The 19,870-nt window shown below is 37.4% G+C and overlaps 1 protein-coding gene across 5 annotated transcripts in view; it reads left to right on the forward strand.

Moving 5' to 3' along the window:
• Window positions 1-19,870, forward strand: part of Scaf8 (SR-related CTD associated factor 8) — a 110,251-nt gene that overhangs the window by 39,811 nt on the left and 50,570 nt on the right. For 4 of the 5 annotated variants that reach the window (XM_042674513.1, XM_042674277.1, XM_042674355.1 and 1 more), the window contains exons 7-15: window positions 3,832-4,008; window positions 5,650-5,729; window positions 7,166-7,280; window positions 9,906-10,037; window positions 10,332-10,444; window positions 11,727-11,920; window positions 15,727-15,827; window positions 17,778-17,891; window positions 19,355-19,511. In XM_042674513.1, the coding sequence (XP_042530447.1) occupies window positions 3,832-4,008; window positions 5,650-5,729; window positions 7,166-7,280; window positions 9,906-10,037; window positions 10,332-10,444; window positions 11,727-11,920; window positions 15,727-15,827; window positions 17,778-17,891; window positions 19,355-19,511 (1,183 nt within the window). The remainder of the gene's footprint in view (window positions 1-3,831; window positions 4,009-5,649; window positions 5,730-7,165; window positions 7,281-9,905; window positions 10,038-10,331; window positions 10,445-11,726; window positions 11,921-15,726; window positions 15,828-17,777; window positions 17,892-19,354; window positions 19,512-19,870) is intronic. The other variant, XM_042674438.1, reaches the window with a different exon arrangement.

Below are 19,870 nucleotides of genomic sequence, written 5' to 3' on the forward strand. Positions count from 1 at the left end.
GGAAACACACAATTTTAACATGACAAAATGACATTAGACAATGGTAAATAGCTTAGCTCAAGAAAAGCTCTGTTGTGTAAATGACAATTTGATTTTCAAAGGATAGGTAAGAAAAATGTGCTAAAGAGGAGCTATATGAAGTCTTTCAAACAAAACTTGCTTCACCTGCAGCTTCCTCTCAGTAGAAATACTGTTCTTGCTGCTGATTTGAAACCTTAGAGTTGTTTAGAGTTTGATTCTTTCTCCTCATTCTTTACAAGCAGTCTTTTGAGAAATCCTTCAGCTTTGGCACAGCTCCTGAATCAAACCCCTTCTTAGTACCTCTTCTCACAAGTTCCTAGATACGCCAGCATTACTTCTCTCACTTATGTTGCAGTGGTCTTTCTTCCTTTTTTAAAATGTGTGTGTGTGTGTGTGTGTGTGTGTATGTATATGTGTGTATGCGTGCCCAAGGGTTGCATGTGTATGCATGCATGTACATATGTATGTGTGTACATGCATTGCTGGTACTAAGGCTTGAATTCAGGACCTCACACTCTCACTTTTTCACTCAAGGCTGCCCTATAATTTGAGCCACACCTCCACTTCCAGCTTATTCCTAGCTAATCGGAGACAAGAGTCTCTTATGTTTGTCTGCCTAGGCTAGCATTGAACTGGGATTCTCAATCTCAGCCTCCTGAGTAGCTAGGATTACAGGTGTGAGCTATAGTACCTAGTTGCAGTAGTCTTAGTGGGGCCTCCACCCTATTCCACTGCAGTTTGCCTATAATCTCAGGCAGTTGCCCTTATAAAACTAAGTGGTCATGTGGCTTTGTTGCCCAGGAGTGCTTCCCACAGTTTTACTTCCTTTACTAGCTTTGTATGTTCTTCATGTAATAATACTCCCTGCTCAACATGTCTTTTTCTTTCTCATTGGAGCCATTCTCACCATTTTATTATCATGATTCCCATCCTCACTCTTTCCCCATTTGGTTTCAGCAACAGTGGCCTTTTTACTGTTCTTTAAATAATACTATTTAGAATCCTGACCCAGCATTTTTCTTCCTAATGTTTCTCTTCCCACATAATAATATGGTTTCAACTTCAGTATTGTTTTTCTTTGTCTCTTCTTTATGGAGTAGATATTATGCTAGTTCAGTATTTTTGTTTCTCCTCTCTCCCTCCCTACACACTTGTGTATGCTAAGACAATATCCATACATTTTTTGTGGAATGAATGATGTACAAAAGCACAGGCACAGAAAAGATATAGTGGAGGCACTTATTAGTGACACAGTTGTATTGCAAGCCCAGCAAGACCTAGGTTTTGGATGCTGTTTACTTAAATGGAAAGTTAAGAAAAGTTGTGTTGTTTTATTTTTTAATTTTTTTTTTTTTTTTTGGTGGCAGTGTGGGTTTAAATCTAGGTCTCACAAGGCTTGCTAAGGAGGTGCTCTGTCACTTGAGCCTTTATTCCCTTTTTGCTTTGTTATTTTGAATAAGGTCTTGTGTTTATGCCTAGGGCAGTCTGCTTGGTGGCCGTTAACTTATGCTTCTTGATAGCTGAGGTAACAGGCATACACCACCATGCCCAGCTGTTTGCTGCGGTAGGGGGAGGGGGAGTCTCTCTTCCCCAAGATCGCCACTCTTCACTCTCCCAATCTTCACTCTCAAATAACTGGAATTAGAGGAGGGAGCCACTGTGGTTCCCAGCAACAAAGATTTTTATGTTGAAATCATATGATCTAAAATAGTACTTCAATGGGTTGGAGGAAGTAATATCTGAAGACAGTGAATATTGTCATTTTGCTAGCAGTAATCCTAGAAGAGAGAAAGTGAATATGTGAAAAATAGTGAATATGGAATGTTTGCTGTCAACAGCCTAACATAGGACCATTCCAGACTTTGAAAAACGTAAAAACCAAGTTAATATATAGTTTTGGATTTGAACTGGTTTATAAATTTTGTCTACTAAATATTTTTGAGAGCAGAAGGAATTTTGAAGGAGCAAATACAGAGAGTAAGATAAAAAGTAGTTTCTGTTACTTTCCAAAGAAACAGTATGGAGAGCAAGCATGAGAGTAATAGAGTGCGTGTGAGGTCATTGGACAGGAAAGTCACATGCTGTAGGGATTTTTTTTTTTTTTTTTTGAGGTCCGGTCGTGGGGCCTGAACTCTGGGCCTGGGCGCTGTCCCTCAGCTCTTCAGCTCAAGGCTAGCGTTCTACCACTTGAGCCACAACGCCACTTCTGGCTTTTTTCTTATGTGGTGCTGAGGAATCGAACCCAGGGCCTTGAGCATGCAAGGCAAGTGCTCTACCACTGAGCCACCTTCCCAGCCCCACATGCTGTAGGGATTTTTAACTTGGGCATTGAAAGATAACTGTCCTGATGGGAAAATGGAAATGTCAGAATGGGAGAGTTTGTTAAAGTGTGTCAAAGAGAAAATATGGTCTCTATCCATCCTTCCTTCCCTTCCTACTTTCCTCTCTCCCTGACAGAATGATAGGAAAAATTATTTTCTTTTATGGGAAAGATTTCCCTCCATCAACCCCCCCCCCGGTCGTGGGTCCTGAACTCTGGGCCTGGGTGCTGACCCTGAGCTCTTCAGCTCAAGGCTAGCACTCTTCGCCTTGAGCCACAGTGCCCACTTCCAGCTTCTTCTATTTATGTGGTGCTGAGGACTCCAAACCCAGGGCTTCACACCTGCAAGGCAAGTGCTCTACCACTGAGCCAATTTCCCAGACCTGTTATAGTCTTAGCCCTTTGGGAGCTTTCTGAGTGCAGCAAATTAACTCTGGTATATTTTTCTTTTTGAATATATTAATGGGTCTATAGGAAATACTCGATAGTTAAACTAGTTTTTCCTAATGTTGCTGTTTTAGAATGGACACTTTAACTTAGAGTCATTTGCACAGTGTTTGTGTCTTCTCATACTACAAACTGAACTTAAGTACATACACTATATAACTGTCACAGTTTTGCTGTTTTTATTTTCCTAATCTAAACTGACAATTATTAGATGTAACTCAGGTTTAAAACTTCTAAAATAATTATGTAAATTTTCATTTTAATTGGCACATAGTCTGTGTTTAGAATATAGTGTGACATTTCACTATATATAATATGTGATGATCATATCAAACACATTATCATTTCTTTCTGGTAGGAATATTCAAAATCCTCCTTCCTAGCTATTTTGAAGTATTCAGTTAATTTTTGTCAACCATAGTGACCCTACTGTGTGGTAGAATATTAGAAATTATTCTTCCTATCCAGCTGTACAAGTGTGCCTATCATCAGGTTTATAGCTTGATTATTACTTACTTAGGATGTAATTATGTAGGACTTTTCTTGCTTATGAAATATTATTGTTGGCATATTTTTTTCAAACAAGAGTGGTGGATAGTGGAAACAAATCTTGCCTCAACTCTTATTGATACTGTTCAACTGTTCATCATTCATAACTGGTTTCCTTCCCCTCACTTGCTCAACACAAGAATAATCAGTGAGTCTCCTGCCCTGGGGATGTGTGTTCTCTGGTGGTAAATATGAAGGGACAAAGCTGGTTCTGTTAGTGGTGTTCATTGCAGGAAGCTCAGTGAACAGCACTGGTCAACTTATGAGGATTTGTTTATGTGTGCTTTATTGCCTGATTGTTTTGCTTAAAATTCTTTGACTGCCCAAAGAAGAACAGAGCTAATAAGGACTACGTTATATAAATTTACCAAGAAAGACTTTCATGATCACAAAAGACTGTACATAGTAGGAGTAAGTTTATTTACTAAATTTTTTAGACAGGTACTCTTAGGAATAAAACCCAACCCTGTTTTGTAATCATTTTTCCTCTGCAGCTTCAGCAGTTAATACAGACCTTACAGATACAGCAGCAGAAGCCTCAGCCCTCCATCCTGCAGGCACTGGATGCGGGACTTGTGGTTCAGTTGCAGGCCCTCACTGCACAGCTTACAGCTGCAGCTGCAGCGGCCAGCACTCTGACCCCCTTGGATCAAGGAGTCTCTTTCAATAAGGTACCAATGGAAAATGTTCAGTGTTTCGCAATATGGGGATTCTAATCCTATAAATTATATTTTGTCATGAGCTATTTTTGTTGTTTTGTTTGAGACAAGATCTTGCTACGTTGCTCAGTGTAGCCTGGAACTTGCTATCCACTTGAGATCCCCTGCCTCTGCTTCCTCAGTGCTGGGATTACAAGGTGGACATCAGTACTCAGCTCACAGACTTACTTTAATTTTAGTGTGTTTGAATCATGTTACCTCAGGCTAGCCTTGAGCCATTTGCCTCAGCCTTCTAGTGCTCAGATTGTAGGTGTGTGCCATCCACCTGTTCATGGACTCTTCTAATGTATGCTTTTGTGTAAGACATTCTACATTTTATAAAGGGCTCAAGCTTCTGAAAGAAATTAATTTAAAATTTCTTTTTGCTTGGGGGACAGGGGGAGTCAAGGAGAATGGGAGAAAATGAGGGAGGGGGTAAAACTGTTTAAAAAGAAATGTAGGGGGCTGGGAAGGTGGCTCAGTGGTAGAGCGTTTGCCTTGCATGCATGAGGCCCTGGGTTCGATTCCTCAGCATCACATAAGCAAAAAGAAAAAAAAAAGCCAGAAGTGGTGCCGTGGCTCAAGTGGTAGAGCGCTAGCCTTGAGCTGAAGAGCTGAGGGACAGCGCGCAGGCCCAGAGTTCAGGCCCCATGACTGGCAAAAAAAAAAAAAAGAAGAATCTCATGGACTTTGCTGGCTGGGCCAGCTTTGAACTGCAGTCCTCAGATCTCAGTCTCCTGAGTAGCTAGGATTTATAGGCGTGAGCCACCAGTGCCTGGCATAAGGTACTATTTTTAAAATTGAGTATCCTTTTGAATTTATTATGCTACATCTTAAGTATGCTTGCTCATTATGGAAATACTATACTTTGGCAGTGGTATCTTTTTTTAAAAGTTTTGCTATTATTTGTATAGGAAAGCAAATCCTGATTTGTTCTATTAGTGCTGAATATTCAAAAGAGATAGCACTTTAAGGTGAGACTCTTGGTAGGAATGGATACATTGATTATGATCTTAGGTTTTTTTTTTTTTTTAATCAGCTATATTACCAAGGGCAGACCTCTTAGTTATTTTAATCTGTAGGCTTCACTTCTGGAAAACTGGACTTTTGGTGTTTGTATTTCCTGTGTCAGAATTTGTTTTGTTATATAAGGCGATGCAGTAGTAAGTCTTCTCCACATCGTAGGACATCCTGTGGGTGCTGACAGTCCAGAGTAACATCAGTATGGATTGGCACTGTGTACACGCATAGGGACATACACTGATTTTATTATACATACGTAACAGTGAAGTCTGATTTACAAATTAGGCCCAGTAAAAAACTAATCAAATAGAATAATTATAACAACATATAAAATATGCATTTGTTATCTCTTGAAAGAGAGTGTAGGAGTATTTTCCTACTACATTTGCTAGATAGGTGTAGCTGCAGAAAGCAGAACTCTCAGGGAGAATGCATATTATATGTGTATAGGTGTTTTAAGAAAAACTAAAGGTCTTCTAAAATGCTGTATTCTGTTGACAACATAGTAGTTAAAGCTACAGACAAACCAGCGTTTGTAACTTGTATTTGTGTGAAGTGCAACTTAATGTGTCTCTTTTTCCCATTCCCTAGAAGTTGATGGATAGATTTGATTTTGGGGAAGACTCTGAGCATAGCGAAGAACCCAAAAAGGATATCCCAACTCCTCAACTGTAAGAATTCTCTTTATTTTCTTTATGACAACTCTTTCTTCTGTTCATGTTTTATCCATATTGGGTAGTTTCCCTCTGACCTACAAGTATGCTTGGCCTGAGTTGGGGTTGTTACTCTTAACATTACAGAAGATGCAAGCGTTGTTCTCTTACTGCCTCCCTAGATTATTTGGACTGTTTCTCAGATCTTTGCAAATAGTTGGGATATATCAAAGTTTCCTAGGAAAACTGATAAACATTGGTAAGTGTAGCTAGTTGTAAGAATATCTGCAGTGTGAGGATAGGAGCTCTGGGAGACCCAGACAGGGTGTGTAAGACTGTGGAGAAGGAAAATTGGGCTTAGACACTTTATTGAAAGAAACAGTAGTCTGCAGAGCCCTTGGTTCTGTGAGGACACATGGGAAGATGAGTAGGAGGATGGCTGTGGGAGATGGGAAATGGCAGGTGGGAGAAGAATGAGGGAGGAAGCCTCTAGGAGTTATTTCAGACAGGCTATGAGCTTTATAAATTATGGTCATCAATAAAGATATGTCACTACAATGCGTGAAATACCTTTCATTAAAGAGATTTTCCTTACCACAATTAAAATCTAGTACTTTAGATAACAAAGTGGGAAGGGATATTTGAAGATGTGTAGATGAGTGACTTAAAACAATCTAAGAGTCTCCTTTATGTATCCTTCTGAAACAAGAATTGAAACTCTGCTTTCTGAAGCAAGGGAACAAATTTACTCCATTATCTTTTGGGACGTAGCTTTTCAGTATTTGAAGATAGGTATCATTCTTCCCCATAGGTTTATTTGCTCCAGATGAAGTACACTTTTCCCCACCGTTCCAAGACTTCTCACCATCCTGCTTGCCCCTTTTGGGATGCCCTCTTTTTTGTTCATGTCTTACCCTATGGCACCCAGAATTCCAGGTGCACTCCAGGTGTGAATTTCCCAGAGTATAGTTAAATCACTGTTTCTATGCTGTCTGCTTCTGTTAACATCCTTAATAATGCATATGCTTTTATAAGGGAAGCATGTTAATTTCATAAAGTGTAAGGTCAGTTATAATTATAGATTGTACATGTATTGATTGGTAGCCCATTTCCCCTCTATGTTATTAAATAGAAAAGGAGTTGTGTATAAATACTTTTGTGTTTTATTGAGATTTTGCTTAAAATGCTCCAATGAAAATTACTAAATGTATTTAGTAAGAGACAGTAATATCAGATCTCCCACAGAGCATACAGCATTGTCTGTCCAAACACTGTTGAGTATATTTCACTCTTAATGTATTAATGTGATGTGTTGTTTTGAATGTCAGTATTTCGAAAGCAAGGCATCGTAATAGAATATGCTGTATTAAGTTGGCATTTTTTTGTTTTCATTAGGTAGTTATCTTCATTGTTATCTTTAGTATGTGTTAAAATACTTGTGTTTTTCTTTTTAGTTCTCACGTTTCAGAGTCTGTGAACAATTCCATTTTTCATCAGATTGCAGAGCAGCTGCAACAGCAAAACATTGAACATCTCAGACAGCAGCTCCTGGAGCAGCAGCCTCAGAAGGTCTGTAGCCCATCCTGTGGTCTTGGATTGTCTCTGTGGTCTGAAAAATAATTCTGTGGGGTTGTTGGTTTTGGGGGCTTAATATGTTCTCATCTATTTAGAGTTTTTATCAGCCACTTTATTCACTCCCTATTGTATAGTGATATATCTTTATCTCTTTATTCTTAGGAAGGTTAGTATTATTCAAGAGCTGTATAACTTTCTGTAGTCAGAATGTGTTCTGGCAACTTAGGGAATCCATGTTATGGAAATTGATTTCTACAATGGCTAGAAAGGACAAAAACAGGAAGTAGAGGTGGAGTTGCAGAATTACCACTAAACACTTTTGACTGATGTATCTCTTCACCATTCTCTTGTCTTTCCAGGCACTGACAATTGTGTAGTGATGATAGTCACAAAACAGACTGTTCTTTAGTTTAAAAGAATGTAATTGCTGTTACCATTTGACAGAACTTTGTTAAATGTGTGAGGCAAAATTGACACTTAGTTCACATGAGGAAGGCATTAAGACTCCTTTATCTTATCTTCAGACTCAAAAGTTTAAGCATAGACTAAACATCTAATGCAAAAAATGGAGAGATCATCATCATCATCATTAGATTTGGATTGTACTACTTTGCATTCCTCTCCTGCTTTTTAAAATTAGTATAGGGTTGGGAATGTGGCTTAGTGGTAGAATGCTTGCCTAGCTTGCATAAAGCCCTGGGTTCGATTCCTCAGTACCACATACACAGAAAAAGCTGGAAGTGGCACTGTGGCTCACATGGTAAAGTGCTAGCCTTGAGCAGAAGCTCAGAGACAGGGCCCAGGCTCTGAGTTCCAGTCCCAGGGCAGGCAAAAATAAAATTACTGTGTAGTGGATTTCCTGTCAGTTTTCTTTCTTTTGCCATTATAGGCTGAAAGTTAAAAATCTGAATTTTCAACTATTGAAAGAAGAATAACAGCAGACTACAAAAATGATTTTTTATCTTGAAATATAATACAGTATTTTTGGTAATGAATTTATTGAAACTAAACAATAACATTTCACTTTATTAAATTCTGTTTTGTTGTGTTTTTTGTTTTGCTTTAGTTTAGTTTAGTTTTGTTTTGCCAGTCCTGTGGGTTAAGCTCAAGGCTGGGACTCTTAATACTTGAGTCACAGCACTACATCTCGCTTTTTCTCAAGAGGCTAAGAGCTGAAGATGGCAGTTTGAAGCCAGCCCAGGCAGGAAAGTCTAGGAGACTTGTATATCCAGTTAACCAGCAAAAAAAGCCAAAAGTGGAGCTATAGTTCAAGTTGGTAGAGTGCTAGCCTTAAGCAAAAAAATCTCAGGGGCAGCACTCAGGACCTGAGTTCCAAGCCCCATGATGGGCATCCAAAAACAAAAAGAAAATCACATATACTAAGGCTATTTAATTTAGAGCTTCCTCAGGCTAGAACACTACATAAAAGAACTCTTGACACTTTTAGTATATTGTACTGCTGCTGAATGTGTGTTTGAAATTCCCCACTGGGGTTTGGTTTATTTATTTATTTATTGAGATGATGCAACTTAAATATATCTGACCAAGTCTGTTTCTTGGTTTTTGATATTAGTAGTTTCTAAGACTAGAAAAGACTAGAACTAAAGTCTTAAGGTCCAGTTGGACCTTTCTACAATAGGACTAAGTTCATTGATAGTGTTTACCCTCCTGTGGTTTCTTTAGTCCTGTAAAGTCTTAAATCTCATTAGAACCGTTTTTCCTCTCCCTAAACTAACACTGGTCATGTACATTTTCTGCTTTTGATAGAATGTTTTCTTGTGTTGCTGTTTTCTTCATTGCTTTTGCAGTTCTCAACTACAGATAGGCACTTCGATTCCTTTTAGATTGAAACTCAGAGTTAAGCAGATTGTTTGTGAACACAGTTGTGACTGTTACCATAGTATTATTTAGTCTGTACCACCAGGAACTGCTGTGTGTCGGTCCTGGATATCCACACATCCTGTCTTACACTTTTTCTACCAAATCATTTTCCCTAATAATAACCTGATCTCTCTTTTTAAGTTTCAAAAAAAATACTAGTGGCAAGCATCAAATAAGCATTATATTATCATTGTATCAACTTATGGTAATTCTTGTGCCAGAGAGAAGCATACATTTATTTGTTTCTATAATTAGGTCTTTTTACTTAACTTTTCTTAGAACTTTTGAAGTGTTTTATATGTCTATAAGTACTTTTTACTGTTATCTTAATAAAGTAGAAGGAAGGTAAGAATGGTTTTGCTACATAAAATTTTATTGCAATTTACATATATGTATTTATATTTTATTATACTTTTTTACTGCAAATATTTCATTTTTACTATTTTGTCAGTGCTACTTACTGGTGAAATTCTAGATTCATATAATTTACTGCCATTAGCATCATTCATTGTATAACCCTTTGTCTAAACCTCTGTAGTTTGTACTTTCCATTTTCATTCTACTCAAAAATTACATTACCTTCTTTGGTTTTCTCTTGCTTTTTAAGTAAAGTTTAATTTCTGTAAAACTGTGATTTTAGATTGATTACTTTATAATTTAGCATTTTAATTGTATGTTTACCATATTTAAATTTTCATTTGTAATGAAATTGTTGTGTACTATTTTTGTTTCCAATAGGCAACTCCCCAGGATAGTCAAGAAGGAACATTTGGGTCAGAGCATTCGGCATCACCATCACAAGGAAGCAGCCAGCAACATTTCCTTGAACCTGAAGCAAATTTGGATGATTCCATAGATATTCAGCAACAGGTACAAGTGTTTTTGTGAGTTATAAATTTCTAAAATTATTTAAGGAAATATTGTTTAATGGTAATGTCTGAATATATTTTTCCTTAAACTCTACACCCTGTTTTACCTATTGAATATTAATGCAACATTGCTGGCTGTAGTATGGCTCAAGTGGATAGCACTAAGTAAGCAAGCTGAGCATGAGCCAGAATGTGAGTTCAAACCTCAGTACTATACCCCACCCCTCAAATGGGCAGAATAGTCAAGATGTAACTATCTAAGCACGGTTTGTTTGCCTTTCTTTTGACTTTCAAGGATATGGATATAGATGAAGGGCAAGATGCAGTGGAAGAGGAGATCTTTGAACAAGAAGCTAAGAAAGTAGCTGTTCGCTCAAGATCAAGAACTCACTCAAGATCTCGCTCAAGGTTCTACATTCATATTTAACAGTTGCTATGTTGGCTTTATTTGTTTCTATCAAAATGAAAAATGCGTTTCTTGAAATAATATTTACTATCCTAAGAATAAAGTAATTGTAAATTGGAAACAAGAGAAGCTCATTAACATGTCTGTCTGCCACATATTGGAGTAATAGCTGGATTGGATTACACTGGATTTTTGTTGATGCTAAAATGTCAGCTAGTAGGAGTATAAATGCCCCTGACTGTATACAGTTACATCAGCTGTATTTTTTGCATTCCATTTTATCTCATAATGCTATAAAAAATGGCCCCAAAACCCCTACAAAAATTACCATCATCCCCTTTTAACATTTCATACTCCAGGGCTGGGAAATTGGGTCAGTGGTAGAGTGCTTGCCTTACATGCAGAGGCCCTGGGTTCCATTCATCAGCACCACATAAACAGAAAAAGCCAGAAGTGGTGCTGTGGCTCAAGTGGTAGAGTGCTAGCCTTGAGCTGAAGAGCTGAGGGACAGCGCCCAAGCCTGGAGTTCAGGCCCCACAGCTGACCAAAAACCCGAAAAACAAAAACTAAAACATTTCATAGTCCACACTTTTGTAGGAATAGTCTGGAAGTCTGCACGGTAAACGTTGAACTGTTTTAGTATCACCTATTGTAAATTTAAGAACCAGAAAATTTTAGACCCTTCAAAACTATGAAGCGTAACTATGTAATCGTCTCATGCACTGTTGGAAACAGTCTGGTTTGTTGTTTGTTTGTTTGTTGTTTTGGTAAATCATGGGGCTTGAACTTAGAGCCTGGCACTGTCCCTGAGCTTTTCTGCTCAAGGCTAGTGTTCTGTCACTTTGAGCCACAGCTCCACTTCCAGTTTTCTGGTGGTTAGTTGGAGATGAAGAATCTCATGGATTTCCCTGTCTGGGCTGGCAAGAATGTACTATTTTTGTCCTAAGTATAGTTCTAAATTCCTGTTGGACAGTGATCAGAAGAGTCTTAAGAATCAGTGAAGGCCTTTCTTGAATCTAGCCCTTCTCTTCCTCTCTTGTGAATAATCACCTAGATTCAGAATCACTAGACAAATATTTGTGGTCACTGTGAACCTCCATAGGACAAAAATTTAGTCAAAATGCATGTTTGATAATGGATGATCCAATAAAACATCCTAAGAGACAGCTAAATATAAGACAGTCTTTCTTCCCCACTCCTCACTTAAAATGTGAAGATTCGACAGAAAGGTTAATGCTGTCAGTACAAGTGAAGTTTTATAGTTATGGTTTTGTTTTGTTTTAGATCACCAAGAAAACGAAGGTCCAGGTCACGATCTGGTTCTCGAAAGCGTAAGCACAGAAAGCGATCGCGCTCCCGCTCCAGAGAAAGGAAGAGGAAGTCATCACGTTCCTACTCAAGTGAAAGGAGAGCCAGAGAAAGAGAAAAAGAACGGCAGAAAAAGGGATTACCTCCAATTAGATCTAAAACATTAAGTGGTGAGTAACACACAAGTATTACAAACTAGTTTCCTGGTACAAAATCTCTAAACCAAATTTAATGAGGCTTAAGAATTAAGAAGGGGCCTGCTATATAAGTAATGTCATCCCAAAATTTTGTAATTTATTTGAGAAGTGAAAGGAAGACAGATTATACTCAAATGCTAAGGTCATTGAGAGTTGAATTTTTTTTTTAATGCAGATTAGAAAATGACTGCTAATGATCCTGACACACACCAAGTTGATATCTGTAGCATGACACCTTGACTTTGCTAACCAGTGGTGAACAGTGAGGGGTAGGAGTAATTACCATACAGAGTATATACTTTGTTTTCTCAGTGCTGGAAACTGAACTCAGGTACTCTGTACCTGAGCTACATTCTCAGCCCAATTTTACTATAATTTTTTATACAAATGATAAATTATGGCTTAGTAGTAGAGGAGCAGTTCCTGTTGCACAAACCTTTTCAGTCTTTGTATGTTAGTCTATTATATATAATTAAAACAGCTGATATTATTATGGGTTTGTTTTGTGGTAAACTAGGAGAGCAGGGAGGGTGTTTGTGTTAAGTACAACAAAGTAAGTTTACGTCTCTCCAAATTCTGGCCATTCTTAATGAGCTTCGATTTCTAAGGTGAGCTAACATACTACAGATATAGAAGTACATAATATGTAACAATTGTAATTTTTTTTTTTTTTGCCAAGAGCTAAACATTGGTCATTTTACCTATTTCTGAAGGTCTCAATAAATTCCTTCTGTCTGCGAGAAAAGTGAATAATTGGTGTAATTTACGCTGCTAGAGCATCTTGGAAACCCAGGCCTAAAATCAAAGGCAACAGCCATCTGCTTAGTAAGTTTTGGCAATTTGAGTTGGCCATGGTTATCTTTCCAGAATCTTACCTGGTATTGAGAGCTAGTGTTAATAGTACTTGTATTTCTAACTTCTAAAGGTTCTGTGGTCCTTTATGGTAAAGGACTAGATGCAACTATTTTAATGTTGGCTGATGAATAATATCCAGCCTGTGGCCATGAAACCTCTATTAAACTTCTTCACGGGATTGCCACTAGGACACTCATTACTATTAGCTTTATTTGCTAATATTAGGTAGAATTTTTATGTGGAAACTCTTTTATTTAGTTCTTCATTTTGTTGTTGTCACTATGTGTTTATTGACCAGTGAATCTATTTTTAGCACTTACTATTTTATTGGGAGTATAATCTGATACTTCCATTCACATATGTGTGATGATCAGACATATCCAGCACCTCAAATAATTTTCACTTTTGTTGAGAATGTTCAGAATCCTTTCTTTTGTTTTGAAATACAGTTAATTTTTGCTAAATGTAGTCACTCTGCTTTTGAAATCCAAGACTTACTCGTTTTTTATCTAAGCATATAGCAAATCCAGAGAAGGCCAAATCTTCCTTAGTTTACCTCTTCTCTCTGAGCAGTAGTAGTGTACTGTGGTCACTATTCTCTCAACACTTGTTTCATTTTGTGAGGAACTATTGCCCACTATTATTCTTTCACATGTATTTAAGAACAAAGTTTATCTGGGTGTTCATGGTCATGCCTGTAATCACAGTTACTCAGGCTAAGATCAGAAGATTGTGGTTTGAAGCCAGCTCTGGGCAGAAAAGACTCCAATTAAGTCCACTTCTAATTAACTAGCCAAATGATGAATTGGAATTATGATTTAAGTGGTAGAGTACCAACCATGAGCAATAAAGCTGAGCAAGATCTAAATGCCCTGAATTCAAGCCTTCATACTAACATGAAAAGGGGAGACAGAAAGTTTTCATGAACAGTCCAGGGGTTGTAAAGCATCAAAGTAACACTCCAGGAATCAGGTGATCCCTGATCCCTCTGTATGGATGGAGATAAATAATTATTGTTTCTTAGAAGAAAAATAAAAGTATAGAGCAATAACAGTGAAAGACATAGGGATTGTGAAATAGTGTTAAGGGGAGGTGATGGTAGCTGGAAAATGTATGGCAGGGAAATGAGTAAGGAAGTAGTCAAAGAGCTTCAGAAATTTATCTAGGGCTTTTTGGTAAATTGAGTAATCTCCCTGCCTTTCAAGCCATTTAAATCCAAACCTGTGGAACTTGTAAAGCAGCTTCATTAGATGGTGTGTTGGTCAGAATCTTAAGTTATTTTTAAAAAAAATCAAGGATCTTGAGGTAAATTGAGACGTGTTGAATATTACATGTGTACAGAGTAGATTGCATGAAACAAAACACAGCTAGCAGGAAAAGATCACTTACAAGAGACTGTGCATTATATAAATGATTCCTAAAGCTTACACAGGTCTGGAAGATGTTTGAGTTCTGACCAGCTAGAGTAGAGACATCTGGTAGGGATCTTTCCAAGGACTATACTTCATTGTCAAGTTAAATTATCCCTAAAGCCTGCTGTAGGCTTGCTCTGTCAAGATCAGAATGCTGGGAATTTTTTGAAAATTATGACATTGTCATAAATCCAAATATAGTACATTACATTGATACAAAAGTGTTGCCTGAAATTTTAAAGTACTTCTTCTATAAGGGGAGTTTTTCAAGAAAACATGAACAGCATAGCTGCTAAGGGTTTACCAGGATCTCATGGTCAGTATTTGTTAATTAAAAAGAAGAGGCTTTCAATACTCACATATCTTCAAGTCTTTGATGATAACAAATGGAAGTGTTCTAATTCACTCATCTCCTCTAGTATCTGCACAGTCTTATTTCCCTAAAGGTGACATAGGAGGTAGTATAATTTTCAAATTTATCTTGATTGGGGAGCACCTACACTGAAAGGTGTTTTAAAAGGTTCACAGGTAGTCTTGCATTGAGAGTGATTTTGAAACTTCGTTGTGTTTCAGAATCGTGTTGGGGACTTCATTTCCCAGTCTCAAACCCCATCCCTGTCCTCATCCCTTAGAGTACGAAGGGGGCCTACCACCCTTCATGCTCCTAGATGGTATAGACATACAGCCACCCTCCACTGTCAGAAAATAAACAGACACAGGAGAGAGACAGGAGGTTTCATTGAGGCATTTTTCTTCTGTGCTGAAGAGTGCTCTGCTACTCTCCTCACAGCTAGGCAGGAGCACCAGGCGGTGGTCTGCTCGGTTTTTGTCCTAACCCAAGGAGTGGTGATGTCCTCTCTCCTTGTTGCTAAGGAGTCAGGCTCACAATTTTTTTTTTCCACAACTGGTTATCAGGGTGATGAAGTAATACAGGGAAGTTAGATAGCACTCTTATCATCAGTGAAGAGTTCCTGTTTGGGGGAGGTAATGTTTTTGAAGGCAGAGGTGCACAGTTTTATGTCATCATCACTGGGAATGGGGCTGCTGATGGCTGCAGGTGGAGGAGGTTGGTAAAGTTGATGGAAAGTTCCCATTCAAGGCGGGGGTCTGTTTAACTCCATTGACAAAAGAGTCAAGAAGATGACAGACACAACTGGATGGTTGGTTGGTCACATTATGTAATTGGAATCAAGAAGCAAGTAATTCCTGAAAATATCAGTACACAGTGGTGATTGGTTACAAGATGGAGACGTTTTAGTTTGACAGTAGGCACCCTCCATTCCCAGTGGGGCACACCCCACCCCAGCATTCTCAGGTGGACCACCCTGGGTTGCAGAGCGCAAGAACAAAAGATGTGGTAGAGGTTGACTCTTACGTATGACTCTTATGTATCCCTTAACAAGTATCTGTTATCTGCAGTAGTACCTTTTGCTAGAATTGTTTTATTTTGAGCTTCTTGAAAGAAGAGACCCTGTCTGTGACTTAGGTTGTTTGTCTCTTATTTCTTGACAGTATGTAGTACTACTCTCTGGGTTGGTCAGGTGGACAAGAAGGCAACACAACAAGATTTAACTAACCTTTTTGAAGAGTTTGGACAAATTGAATCTATTAATGTAAGTATCACTTAAAAGGAATTTAAGGTTAAAAAAATAGGTAATTTTCACTTGTAATCACTTCAATTCCTAGTTAAGCCTGTAGCATCTAGCTTTATAATGAGCATCTCTACAAGAATTGTTTACTTTGATCATTTTTGTGTTTACTCTGAACCTGCTTATCTCCCTAAGTTGTCTTTCCTTTTTAGTGGAATTTTTACAAAATATTGATACCAGATTTGTAGACATATAGTACTTGAATCCATAAAAACATCAACTGCTTGAGTTAGCAGCAGACTTAACCTGTGGTGGTTAAATTTCTTAAAAAAAAAAAAATAAGGAAATGATTTGCACTGAATTGTAGTAACCTACACGTAAGTACTTTAGTAGTAGTGGAGACAGAGTGAGCCTGGGACCCCAGTTTCTCATGTAAGATTTTTTGTTCTCTTTGCTCTCGTTCTCCTTCTCCCTCCTTTTGCTTTCTTATGAAATGAAGCAAAGTATTGATGAAGAAAAGCAACATGGCCAGGGAATTGCACCTAACTTGAGCATAACTGTTTCTTCCACTTGATTTTTTTCACTCTTTGTGCACCAGCCCATCTCCTTTAGATATTTCTTTCAGGGACCTGTTTTTTTTTTTTTTTGGAAGTTAGACACCTTAATTAGCCATTTTAGTTGCTTTTATCCCTTCTGTCTCTCTTCTATTATGTAAATTTTGGTCCTTTGATTAGACTTTGTAACTCATTTCAACTTCTGATTTTATTAGTACAGTTGCACTTTTACGTATGTTGGACCTTTTATTACAAATTACCTAAAAACAGTTTTCTTTTTCAGTCTGAATTCCTAATACTCTGTATGTGACCAAACGTGGCTTTTTTACCTTAGTCAGAGCACTCTTCATTTGAATTGCATTTGACCATTTGGAATTTTTCCAAGTGTGTGTGATCTCATTGGATCCTCTAAGAAGCTGGTTAAGTAAATCAGATATTGCCATTTTACAGTGAGGACACTGACTTGCTTGATTACACAGATAAACAAGAGATAATTAATTGGGAACTTCAGCTTGGGATTTTAAATTTTTACTTGTCTGAGCATAGCCAACTTTCAGAAATCATCATTCATAGTTCGTCATGTTAGAACCTTTTGGAATGTTTTCAGATTCGGATTTTCCCCTACCTTTAAACTAGTAGCTGGTACCTTTAAATTCTATCAAAGTAGCTGAGTCCACAGGGGATTTTGAGCCACAGCACAGTGGCAAATTCCAAGAAGTCAGAAGTTATGTGATACATAACCCATTCCCTAAGACTGCCTTTTGAATTTCTCAAAAACAAAACTGTACAGTTTTCTGAATTAATTCATTCAGGATAATTGGATGATCTGGTAGTTTATAGAATGACTCAAATGCTTCGTAAATAAGCTTTCAGATATCCTTGCACTGAGAATATTTTCCTGTTCATGTTAAAACCTTTATGCATAAACACTTGAACAAGTAAATTTTTATAAAACATTTATCTTTATCATATTGTCAACTATATATTTTACATTGAAGCTATGATATTTCCCTAAAACAAAAACCTTCCACACACTACTCAGCTCATCATTTGGAAAAAATTGAAAATACTGCTAGGAATAAGTTATTTGCCATAAAATATACAATATTACTTCTCTTGTACTTGGTGGTGTTTTGTATATGGACCATACATTCTTTTGTTTTTATTGTTCTTCAGTATTCAAGAAATTTTTTATGTTTGGTAATCAAGATTTGTATAAATCATGGCTTAGGGTGGAGTCAAATTAAAATCAAGTCTTAATTCGTGTATAAATGAAGAAAGGGGAAATATGTTCCATAGTTTGCCAAAACTGAATTGAAACAGTCTGTAGTCAAAACTTACCGTTTTTCTAAAACCACAAAATGCTAGAATGAGTTTCCAACCTTATGCCGTTTCTAAAAAAAAATATTTTTTTAAATAGATGATTCCTCCCAGGGGCTGCGCTTATGTATGTATGGTTCATCGGCAAGATGCTTTTCGAGCTCTTCAGAAACTGAGTTCAGGGTCCTATAAAATTGGTTCCAAGGTCATTAAGGTAAGATTATGCGGGGCGGGGGGGGAGGGGGTGGGGAGCGTTGCATTGTTCAAGTGGCCAATGTTTGAATGTCTCTTACATTAAAGTCTATAGTTTTCGTAGGAAATGGTCACATGCTCTTATTTTATTGGATTATTAGATTTTTCCTTTTTTTTTGGTGCTGGGAACTGATTGAGCATGCTGAGCACATGCTATACCACTGAGTTGTAACCTGAGCCTCATCTTTTTTTTTTTTTTTTTTAGCATTTTGGACAAACTTTATCAGAAACTTCAGGATTATTGACTTACAGAATCAGATATAAGTTTAATAATCCCAGTAGCCAAAACTTTAATCAAATTGTTCCAGAAATCACACTGGTATAAAACCATTTTATTAGTAGAATTTTTTCATATTTACACATTAGTCTTTTATTTACTTTCTCCTCCCCAGACTTCTAACTACATTTCCTATTAATGTTAGTTACTTCTTTTGTACGTCTTTTTTCACAGAAGTCAGGCTTTGTGAGGAGACTAATTTAAAAGCTGTATTTTTCCTCTTACTTGAACATAAATTATTTTCTGTTACTTCCCATGGTCGATGCACAATTTCATTTTTGCTCTTTAATGGAGTTTATTCCATTGGTTTAAACTTTGAACAAAATTTGAGGAACTTAGTACATCCCCATCTCTGTTTTTTCATGTCAAAGAAAATCTCTCTCACAGTTGCTTTGTGTAAACTTAAGCGTTGCTTATCTCATTTTTCCTGGTATACAGGGTTTTACGATTGTCACAGCTGTCCTGAGTATTGCTCGTGTAAATCCCCCTTCCTGGGTTGCCACTACTGGAACTTGAAGGCAGCGCCTCATTCTCTTGTTTGGCTAAGATTCTTAAGGCCTCGTCTGCCTGGGATGACTTCAAACCATAGTGCTCAGATATCAACCTCTTTATATCTAGTAAGGATTACATGCATGAGCCATTGATACCTGTCATAAATCGAGATTTGGAGCTAGCTGGGCTAGCTAGCTAGCTTAGAGGTTTATGCCTGTAATCCTAGATTCTTAAGAGGCTGAGATCTAAGGATTATGATTTGAAGCCAGCCTAGGCAGGAAAAGTCTCTGAGACTCTTACCTCCAATTAACCACCAGTAAGCTGGAAGTGAAGCTATGGCTCAAAGTGATAAACAACTAGCCTTGAGCAAAAATGCTCAGGTACAGTGCCCAGACCCTGAGTTCAAGCTCCACACACACACTTAAAAAACCCACAAAAAATAAAACAAACTAAATTTGGAATGTTTTTGTACATGTATCATTTAGAATTAACAAGTGGTCACACAAGTTTCATCTTATAATGTCTTTAATGAAGACATGAAACAATTCCAAAAGCAAAACTAAGTTTGTTTTGACTTGTTTGAATATAATTTTGAACTTTTTACATGATTGTTACAGTATAAATTTGAGTTTTGCTTTCTTCCCTCTTCCCAATAGATTGCTTGGGCTCTAAACAAAGGTGTAAAAACTGAATACAAACAGTTTTGGGATGTAGATCTTGGAGTTACATATATACCATGGGAAAAAGTTAAAGTGGATGACTTGGACGGTTTTGCAGAAGGAGGCATGATTGATCAGGAAACTGTAAATACTGGTAAGAACACTAAAGTCATCTCATTACTTTGCTAACTATGACTTGAAAGTTAGTGTCAGCTGTGTTTATTTTTTGTATTCAACTCCATGTTTATTACTCCTGTGTTTAACATGTTCTATTTCATAGGTGTCAAAATATATCTTTAAAAAGGATATAAATTAGAAGTCTGTAAATGTAACTTTTTCCTGAATGCTTTCTAGAAGTAGAACTATGGAGGCTTATTGAGCCTCCATACATCTTATTATTATGTTATTTACTCCTTGCGCTTATGTGGGAATTGAGCACTTGAGGAACTTAAGAGTCTTAAGTAGTCCGTGTTGAAGACAGCAGGAACAGAGTCGGCACATGGAGCTGAATGG

The sequence above is a fragment of the Dipodomys spectabilis genome, unplaced genomic scaffold (genome assembly GCF_019054845.1).
Source record: "Dipodomys spectabilis isolate Male_0828 unplaced genomic scaffold, ASM1905484v1 ptg000001l, whole genome shotgun sequence".
In the NCBI taxonomy this organism is placed as follows: domain Eukaryota; kingdom Metazoa; phylum Chordata; class Mammalia; order Rodentia; family Heteromyidae; genus Dipodomys; species Dipodomys spectabilis.